Source organism: Calypte anna, chromosome 1, assembly GCF_003957555.1.
Source record: "Calypte anna isolate BGI_N300 chromosome 1, bCalAnn1_v1.p, whole genome shotgun sequence".
Taxonomy (NCBI): Eukaryota; Metazoa; Chordata; class Aves; order Apodiformes; family Trochilidae; genus Calypte; species Calypte anna.
This window is the reverse complement of record NC_044244.1, coordinates 83,796,018-83,806,495: the sequence shown is the minus strand read 5'-3', so window position 1 is coordinate 83,806,495 and position 10,478 is coordinate 83,796,018. Positions and strand designations below refer to the sequence as shown.

At 41.0% G+C, this 10,478-nt stretch overlaps 1 protein-coding gene across 1 annotated transcript; it reads right to left on the bottom strand.

Moving 5' to 3' along the window:
• Positions 1–513: 513 nt before the first annotated feature.
• Positions 514–9,965, bottom strand: LNP1 (leukemia NUP98 fusion partner 1). The gene is made up of 3 exons (XM_030469336.1): positions 9,816–9,965; positions 2,948–3,217; positions 514–711 (listed from the first exon to the last, which is right to left on the bottom strand). The coding sequence occupies exons 1-3, from the start codon at positions 9,963–9,965 to the stop codon at positions 514–516; spliced, it is 618 nt and encodes a 205-aa protein (XP_030325196.1).
• Between the last annotated feature and the right edge of the window lie 513 nt (positions 9,966–10,478).

Sequence of the window (10,478 nt, the reverse complement as noted above, 5' to 3'; positions counted from 1 at the left end):
ATCTGGCGTTGAGAGAATGTAAAAGAAAAAGATACTTGTTTCCAAGCCAAATCTCAGTGAAATGTCAGACCCAGGAAGCAGGTGGCAGGTTATATATACTTTTTCCTTCCTAAACTCACCAGCAAGTCCATTTCCAGTCAGAAGAGAAAATTAAGGCTTTGGATGACTTTGCACAGCTCTGTAGTATGTACATACCCTCCCCATAAATGAACACATCTACCAACGTCCAGCTGCAATACTTAATATGCATGAAACCCCTCTGACTCTTGTCCATTGCTAATTTGGATCTTGCTACAGATAGACTCCTGCTATGAAAGGGGTCACATTCCTAATGGAAGAAGTACAGACAGGAACAGGAAGGTAGTAACAAGATGTCAATGATGCAGTTGACTTGCACTAATATTTTACAGGTCAGGGTTTATACGGGTTAACAGACCTCTCCTAGTCAAAACAAAACAAGAATGCTCCTTTGCTCTTCAGGGAGAGTGTTAAAATAAATTATTCCAAGGCATTCTAGTTGCCTGTGCATAAATATCTTTCCTCGGTGCTTGCTTGTGATGGAAATTGTTCGTTGTGTTCAGCAGGTACAACTTCTAAAACTTCATCTTCTTTGTGCTCTCTCCTTGGCTCTGATTTCTCTCCCATTTTCTTGTCAGACTTGCTTTTTCTTAAATGCAATCTCTCTCTTCTCTCCTTCATGTCTTCAGGTTGCTGAAAGGCAGGACAAAAATAACAGGGAATTAAAAATAACTCCCACAACAAAATGGACAACGAAATCTTATTATTTTATTTCACTAACAGTATATAAGTAAATATTCCAGTTACCTACCTCAGTCAAATAAGCTTTAACAGGATGAGCTTAAATTCAAGGTTTTACATGATACAAAATGTATAGTAGGAGGGTCACCTGTCTGGAGGGCTTGAGGGGGGAGAGGAGAAAGGAGGGGAAAAGGGAGGGACTCTTAGATATCAGCCCAGACTTCATGTTTCTGTCTTTTCACATGATCCATCTTTATGTGCCTGAAGGCTGTTCAGTGCTAGCTGCAAAGACCTCACTGAAAATGAGTGCCAAAAGTCTTTAAAAAAAAAGGAAAAAGCTCCATGTGGAGCTAAAACTTCAAGCCCACTTCCACAATTCCCTTAAGATCTCTTACTCATTTCTTTGACATGATCAAGCCCTTCACATTTCCCAGACTTCAGTGGTGACTGAGGGAATGACAATGATTGATACCTGAAAGGCATATGAAAATACAGCCCAGCACACCACTTGTGGATTAGAGAAGGGTACCAGAATCTATGTTTTTAACTGGAACTGAAGCCATATTTAGGTCATGATGCCCACTATATGTATTGTACAACTAGGATCCACTCACAGATTTTCTAGTCATAGGAACTTTTGAGAGATGATAAATGATAAATGACAAATCAGACAGCCACTGATGAGGGTTGGCAAATGAAGCAATGTGCAGTTTCAAATGAAATAAATTGTGAGTAGTTCCTAAACAGGAAAAAGAAAATTAGAGAACAAACTTAAAATCTTAGCAATTGCATAACAGAAGTATCATCACCATAATTTTGCATATTCTTAGAGGGCTGGGCATGCTAGGATGACAACTGTGGGACTGATCATGTAATGATGCTGCTCATTGGAAATAGATATTTATTTTCTCTCTTGTTGCTGCACAGAAAGTCTGCAAGGGCAGATGAAAATTACTTCTCCTTACAGAAACTGTTAGAAACAACAAACTGAAAAAAAAACTTCCCTCTATTGTTATATGGTGCTAATGTCAAGTGTTATTCAAACGCAGCTTTTTTCAATAGTGTAACTTAATTGGACAGTGCCCTGATACTTCAAAGTGAGTTAGGGTTTACTACCCTTTCTACCTTATGATACACAAGCTTGTGTGTATCATAATAATATAAATGTGTTAAGTTGGCATAGATAAAACGTTGCTATTTGCTTTTTCATTAACACAAAACATACAGAATATGCTTGTGCCTCAAAATAGAACAATGAGGAGAAGGATGAAATGGGGGGAGAATCCCCTACTGGCTATGTGCCCTTGTAGAGAAAATATATTCAGCCACTTATAGCAACAGCTGCTGCTGCAGGTGTGTGGTGACACTGGAGGAAGCAGAAAGATGGGGTCCTAAGAGGTAAAAGAGAAGCCTCTCAAACACCATGACAAACACGCCTCAAACAGCCTCACAGACAACACTGTATAGGGTTAAACCATGTCAGCAGCAGAGAGAGCGTGAAGGCTTAAAGCAAAAGTGAAGTAAACCTGATTTTACATTGTCACATTTTGTTGGCACAACCATAGAAACCTCTGAGAAAATTGCCACAGCCAGTGAAGTGTCTTATTTGAAAGATATACCTTTTTTAATAAGTCCAGATGGTAATACTACATCAAGAATTCTCATACAACCATACTAAGACTTTGACCTTGTTTCTGTTGCTGTAAGGTGTAGCAAGACGAACCTCTTTTAGGGCACAGCGCTACAAGATCCAACCAGGTGTTCCAGCACAGACTCACAAATAGTGCTCTGAGTCTGTTGCCCTCAGGGTTGATTAGCCCGGATCAGTGCTATTGCTCTGAGAGCAACTGACCTCTCTGCTGGCTTGCTCAGGACTGAGCTGAGCCTGTGTCTCAGGCCTCACCTTTTATTGGTCTCCTGGTCCTGCTCATGCGCAGTGGGGGCCCACCCTAATCAGGCACAGGTGGGCTTAACACAAGCTCATGCCCACTACCTGGCAATTAGTGGCACCTGGTTGCCTCATTTTACTACAGTAAGGACCATATAATTTGAGAAATTCTAATTCAAGCTTATTTCTGCTCTTTCCTCAGCAAAGACACAGCAGTTACACCAGGAATAAAGCTGGACTGCTTAGTGGTTTGGTGCTTTGGTTTTCTTCTGGAGTTATCTTAAGCTGGGTGCTACCTACCAAAGAAACTGAGCGTTTGCTTTTAAGAAGCAATTGCTTTTCAAAGGACTCTGCAAATTCCTGGATGGAGTTGGATCTTGTCTCCTGGATGGAGTTGGATCTTGTCTCTGGGCATGAGCTGTCTGATGAAGGTGTTCTGCTTCCCTTCCTGTGGCAGTGGCATTTGAAATTTTGGTCTTCTTGAAATTCCTTGGAGCTCTTGAGATGGCCTGAAGATGAACCTTTGGTAGAAGCATGAAGTCGTGTTGTTTGGAGGGAGGAAAGACTGGCCTGAAAAACAAGAGGGCTTTATTGAGAATTTCATATTAAAGCAGTACACACAGAGCAGATTCTCTATGCCACGGAGTGCTCACTGAAAAATGCTGCAGAATGGAGGACCTTACACATATTCCTTTATCTTTCCTGTATTTTATGTGCAGGAGAATCACACCGCCAAGAGCTTGCTTTCCAGGGACTACAGCAGAATTTGCTTTTATTTCTGTTTTTGAGTATCTAAGTTTTGGCACTCAGATGAGCATTTCAAATGTAAAGTGTGCTGGGTCCTCTTAGTACCCATAGTCCATAGACAGTAAAAGAAATTGGGACCTTTCATAACCTCAAAAATTCAGGCCTCACATCTGGCTGCAGGTTGTAGGCAGGACTCTCAAAAAGGAAAGACCCATCCTTCTGTGGCCAGGTGAGCCAGATACTCCTTTGAACCAGAAGCTCCCCAGGTTTTTTTTTAGGTGCTTGGGTTCATTTAAGTATGACAGAGACCATTTCTAGTCCAGCTATGTCAAAGTGGCAGCATGGCTTACATGCAGACAAGATGATGCATTATCCAGGTCTGAATTTTCAGCTGGTGTCATGGGCACATTGGTCCTGAGCTGAAGAATGATCACTTTCAGGAAAGGGAGGCACATATCCCTACCACATAAATGGTAGAAAACAGGCTTCTTACTATTACATTTGTAAGGTTAAAGTGGGGAGGGAGTAGATAGTTGATTTGTTACCATGTGGTTCAATTTTTCCAGGCCTGAAATGCAGATAAAAACTATAGATCTGCATCAGCTGTGTTAAATGGAATGTCTGCGAAGGAGATTAAACTGATAAAAAATGTCTGCGGCTTGTGGAGTCACATATTGGTGTTTTTAGAAATAGGCAGACCTGTCTAAGAGATGGGTGAAAAAGCTATCACGTAGAGCCAGGCACACCCCAAAGCCTGCCACCCAGTGATGATTTTTCAGGGTGATCAGCTGAACACTGCTGTAAGATGCAAACAGAGGAAACGACGAGAGAGATGGCAGGTACCTAAAATGGTCAGGTTAGGGCACTCCAGGCAGCCAGCTGCTGCATACATTTTTCAATTCTTACACATTTCCTACAGTCCTGGTGCTGAGAAGCTCCGCTTCAAAGGGAGCTGACTATTTAGAACAACTGAAGGTCCATCCCACAGATCCTGAAATGCTTTCAAAGAAAATCCAGGAGAAAACCTGTTGGGGGTGCTCTTTGTTTGTTTTGTCGTCTTAACAGAAAACAGTGGAAAGCCAAACGCGTGGTATAGTGGCTACATGAAGCTACAAATCTTGAACTGCAAGGGACTTGAAACATCTCCTGTATTAGTTTACACTTATGCTGTATAAATTTATATTGATGCTGCTTCAGTGTATCAGTAAAACAGGGACCTGTTCAGCCTTTCTCTGAACAGTGAAATGCATTCCTATGGTTGTGGCTGTAACACATTAGACAGCCTTGATGAGAGGTGCTAAAAGTAACAAACCTTACACCTGAGAGGAGCACTTAATGCTGAAGGGTTTTCAGACCGTATGGTACCGCTTCAATTTCTTTTCCAGACATAAGCTTACTTCAGTAGCTAGTATTAAGGACTTGCCTCTGAGAGTAGTGGTAATGATTTCTGCCCTACTATTTTTACTTTGGTTTCAAACCAATCGGTACAGCTGTAATTTCTGTAAGGTCGTATTGTATTGTTACTTTAAAAAGCATGAAAGCAATCACACTGTGCTTGAGGCACATGAGTACACATGTTATAACAAGTTCAACAAGCTCAGTGTCTTCTGTGTCATTTTAATGGCATCAACAGATATTGTTTCCTGGAAATAAAAATTGTCTCACACTAAAAATCACTGGTATTCTTAGAGGGCTTGGGCAAAAACCCAAGAGGCAGCTGAAATGGGGAATGGTATTCTATCAAACATGTTTTGGAATATTTGTAAAGGCTTTATTTTAATAAGACCTTGATTTTTCATTTCCTTTCAGAGATAGAATTCTATTTAAGCAGTTATCAAAAAAAGATCACATACTGACATGTGAATGGCCTAGAAAAGGGACAGGTCTTCCTCTGAAATGCATATCTGCCTCTGTGGATTAGGGGTAAAACTACACATAGATATCTATGCAACCACATTACTATGACTGCCTCCTCTCACAGTGCCTTTGATACATATCATCATAGCTGGGAGGACAGCATGTTCATTGCTATCTTATGGACACAGCCCTACAGAGAGCAGGAGCCTTAACACAACTTTTCAAGCATGAACATTTCAGTTTATAACTAGTGAAGTACATTACCCTGTAATTTAAGATTAAGTCTGTAGAGAACTAAAAGAGTCATGAAATGAAGCTCAGCAGTAAAGCAGATCTGTCACCGACTTCAGTTGAAACCCATGTGGTTTTCTTCTTGGTTCTGAGGTTTAACAAATGCATCTAATACATGCATTTGATGCCAAAGTGATTGCTTGGTAACATTGTAAAGAAGAGCGGCTGAAGGCGGCTTCAATTTATGCTTCCTCTCCTGAAGTCTCAGCAGCTTCTGGGAGCACAGATAGCTTTTGTATCTGTACACTCATTTTTCAGCCCAGCACTGCTGACATCCCTTGCCAAAAGTCTCTGAGCACAGCTCCAGTCTCTGTTCCTGTCCTTGCCCCAGCAGCTGCCTTGTGCCAACCTCTGGTGCCTCTTTGGCAAACCCACTTTGGTCCCTGGCTCCTCAGATCTGCCCTTGAGGAGTTCTTAAACTGGAGAAGTGGGGAGGAGGTAAAACAAGGGAAAAGGCATGGGACAGAGGAATTATAAATGTTCCCTTTGTCGAAACAGGGGATTTTTGCTAATGCTGGGAAGGCCAGAAGCATCAAACACCTTTCTCAGGAATAGTTTCTGCCTCCATTTAGTACTCCCTTTCTCTGCTTGAATCTATGTGTCAAGGCCACTTATGCTTAGCACATCTCTTTACACAAAAGCTAATCTTGTGCTAATAGCCCAGCTAAAACGCACACAAAAAAGTATACAAACAAAAATACCTCAAGAAATATATGTCAGTATAATTTGTCCATTCTCTTAGTTTCTCAGAGACAATAGAATTGCTTCCACCTTTTGCACTTGTAGTAACAATGTTGTATAGCTGTTTGGTCTGACTTTAATTTAGATTAGGAACGTCAACAACAGTCAATTGCTCTGCTTTCACTGGTAAGATATTTCTTACCAGATTTTTTGCTGTAAGCAGAAATGCCTACTTGATGGTGGGTGCATTTATAAGGTTGTAGAACTCTGACCAGCCTCCTAGCTTTCCCCCCCAACAAATGGGAGCTAAGAAACCCTCCTGAACCAAAATGATAAAGTGTAACTAAAATGTGTTAAGGAAAAGTATAGATGAAGGCTACATAGTTAATGTGACTGAAGTTGCCACCAGAAGAAGTTAACTGAAGGAAATAAAAGCAGAAGGCTTGGCTCCCCTCAGGCAGTTTTCACATTCAGTGTTGGTCCACAGAGATATGTGGACACTTTTCAGGGGAGCAGAGTCAGAAGTTTTAGCCTGTCTTGGCCATAACCCATTGACGGACCGGTATAACTTTGTGTATTTCCGTATAATCAATATAATCATTCCCTCTGCGAAATGGGAATGACAATAGTAAAAGTATTTTGAAAAGCTTAGTTCTGATTTTTGTGAGTTATTCTAAGACACCGGGGGCAAAAAAATAATGAAAATTGTGGCTAGTTTGGGAGTTGCTCCACAAAGCTTTACCCATATTTTGGGGGGCTGTACCAGGAAGAAGTAGAGGAATTTACCACAGGAATACACCATTGTGTTTGAGGTGAGAGCAGCGGGTTTGAGGTGAGAGCAGTGGCTTGAATGTCTTTCTCCAGCACAGAAAAAAATACAAAGACCAACCTACCCATTTGGAGCTGAAAGCAATTCCCAGTGTTATACAAAAACACCCTTTGTGCTCTCCTGGTAGCATTTTGCTTTGCAGTACCAAAATGTCCCCAGTGCAGAGGCAGGTGATGTGGGCAGGACTGCACTGCTGATGATGCTCCATATGCCAGCCCTGGAGAGGAGACAGTGTGCTGGCAGTGACTGCTTTTTGGCAGTACCATTGTAAGTGCATGAGAAACTTTTGCCAAGAGCTGTGTCAGTCAGAACTACTGCTGACTTGATTTTCACAAGGACAGTGGTATCTTCGCTCACCGTGTTAACACAGAAGAAAGGGTGCAGTGATCTGCTGTAGAGGGATTAATGTACAGAAGAGATGAGGCCTGCTCTCAGTTATTAATTGTGATTAATAGCACCGTTCTGATAAAATGAAGACAATATTTAGCTTTAAAAATGTAAAATTTTAGTGTAAAAAACCCCATGCATCCAGGTGCAATAGTAAGTTGTTGCTCTCAAGAAGGAGCTGCTCTTTCTGAAGGTATTTCTAAGGAATGATTCTGTAGTGAAATGAGACAACCAGGTGCCACTAATTGCCAGGCAGTGGGCATGAGCTTGTGTTAAGCCCACTTGTGCCTGATTAGGGTGGGCCCCAACTGCGCATGAGCAGGATTAGGGGGCCAATAAAAGGTGAGGCTCAAACTGACAGGCTCAGCTCAGTCCTGAGCAAGCTACAGGGAGGTCAGTTGCTCTCAGAGCAATAGCACTGATCCGGGCATGTCAACCCTGAGGGCTATAGGCTGGAAGCACTGTTCGTGAGTCTCTGCTGGAACACCTGGTTGGATCTTGAAGCGCCATTCCCTGAAAGAGGATTGTCTTGTTTAATTTCTAGATTTGGTTAAAGACAATATGTCTGAGTGCTCTTCACTACCAACTAGTCAGAGATTTTTAGATAAAAATCTTTCATCTCAAAATTCATCCTCAAATCGTAAAATCCCCAAGCAGTTCTTCCCTTCTTATTCTTCCAGTAAATTTCTGGCACAGAGAAATAAGGCAGCTGAAATTTATGTCTCTTGTACAACACTATTGGGGAAAGACAAATTTGTGTGGAGCTTTACTATAAAGGCCAGATATAATTAAGTGTACAGGATAAGGTCTGCTCATTGAACAGTAATACAAAAATCAGTCTTCTCTTTCTTTCAGCTAACTCAATACAAGTTCTAGGTATTGAGTCAGGGATGCAATGATAAGAAAATATTTGAATACCCATTAGCTAAGTATTTAAATAGCTTTTGAATAAACTGATTATAAGAACATACATCAAATGAAATGTATGTGTATACATACAAATACACTCACAAATATACATTGAGATGTGTTCAGCACATTGCTGAATGGACAGTGATTTGAAGTACAGTCTTCAGTCTGCAGTGGGGTGTAAAGAAATCACATATGTGAAGATGTCTGAAGGACAAAATTTAAAAATATTTAAAATATATAATAGTAAATTAATATTATCAATATATTAATTTTTAAACCCCAAAACATTAATAGACATTCTGTTTCCAGGCATTCTAATGGAATCCATTGGCATAGCTCTAGCTCAGACTCTGTCTTTCAGCCTGTGACCTGGGTAAAATATAACTAAATAACAAATGTGGCTGCTCAAATAAAAAATAAGGAATGAAGGTTACCTCTCCAACCCATCCACGAATGGGAGGAAATGGGTTTCTTCTGTTTTGTTTTTCTTAGCCAAATTTTTTGAAAATGAAAAATCGCAGAGCTCAGAGCATGGCAACTCCAGTGGAGGAGAACTTGCAAGGTGAAAATAACACCATGGCAGGAAAAAAAGTCTGTAAAAGATGAACAGCTTCTCCCTAGCAGAAGTGCACTTGATTTGTTGCAGCCATAATGAGTGATCTAAAGGTATGTGTCAAAAATATTTGTAAAGAAGCATAATATCTTTTGATGAGCCAACCGATGTAGTTGGAAAAAAGAGACAGGTTTGGATCACTGAAATTTTTTTTTTTCCCTAGGGCTGAAATGAAAGCAACAGTGTTTGAGCAAAAAAGCAGACTGGTAGACTGGGAAAAGTTGCTTTCAGTTTAACTTCATTTTGATAGTCAGACAGTTGTAAGTCATCTTAAACTGCCTCTCTGTTTGAATCCTGTTGCTTTCCCAACTTTTTTGTTGGTTTAAGAATAAAGAATGTCCTTGTCCCTTAAAATCTTACTATATATAAAAAGTTTTGTGTGGCACCCTTGTTTTCAGAGCCAGATGTTTTAAACAAGGATGGACGTTGTTACACCTCCAAATAGTTAAATCTCAGGGAATAAAGCATGCAACTTTCTAGCTGGTATATTTGCAGAATAAGGTACAAATCCTGTGAATATATACCAGTTTATATAATTTTTCATGAGGACAGACATCGAAGCCATTGTTTGCATGCCAGTTTCCAAAATGTTTTGATCTCTGCCAGGTCATGCTTAGGAGACAAAACAACACTATAAACTCTTCCACCACAGTTTGGTGGTCATTACACCCTCCTTACATTTCTGGTCTTATTGGCAGTTAAAAAACTAACTGCTGGCAGTAGAAGCCAAACTTACATAGCAAGGTAGATTTCTAGGGCCATGCCCTTGAGGATAAATAGGCTTTACATTGACATATTTATATATATAAACCACAGACACACACACAGAGGAAGCTGCCCAGAGCTCTTACCGGCAGGGAGGCTCTTCTTTCACTTAAGAGTCGTGTCTGACGTTTCTTGTGGCCTCTAGTCTCTTTCTCATTCTCACTGATCAAGTTGTGACCCCAGAAGCTGCTCATCCATTTTGCAAAGGAAACATCATCATCCTCTTCATATTCCATGTACAGATGCTCCGGATTTGGGGGGGGTGTCTCCCAACCAAACAAGTAAAGGCAAGGTCCAATGCCAACACCAAGCCAACAGCCCCACACTGTTCTGCCAACGAGAGGAAGAGGAGATGCAGATTTAATCAGTCTTTCTGCTCTCCATCCCCTAAAACCTATCCCACTGCAGCCCTGGGCACTTTATAAACATAAAGTCAATCCTTTCTCATCTCCTTTCAACAAGGTTTCTTTTAACCTTTCCATTACAGAGATGTCCAATATGACACTGCCGCAGGGTGCTGGCAGGAAGGGAAATAGATGTGTTGACTGCTCCCTGTGTGTTACTGTTGAGTACACCAGCTGTCAATACCAATGGAGAATTGCTCACAGTTACATGACTGGGAGGCACGTACACAAACCCAAAGTAGACTTGTGATTTTGAGAAGCAGAATTGACATATTGACAGTGGACAGCAGCTTGCACAGCTGCTTGCAGAGGCCTAACATGCTCTGTGGAAGGGAGGAAAACTGG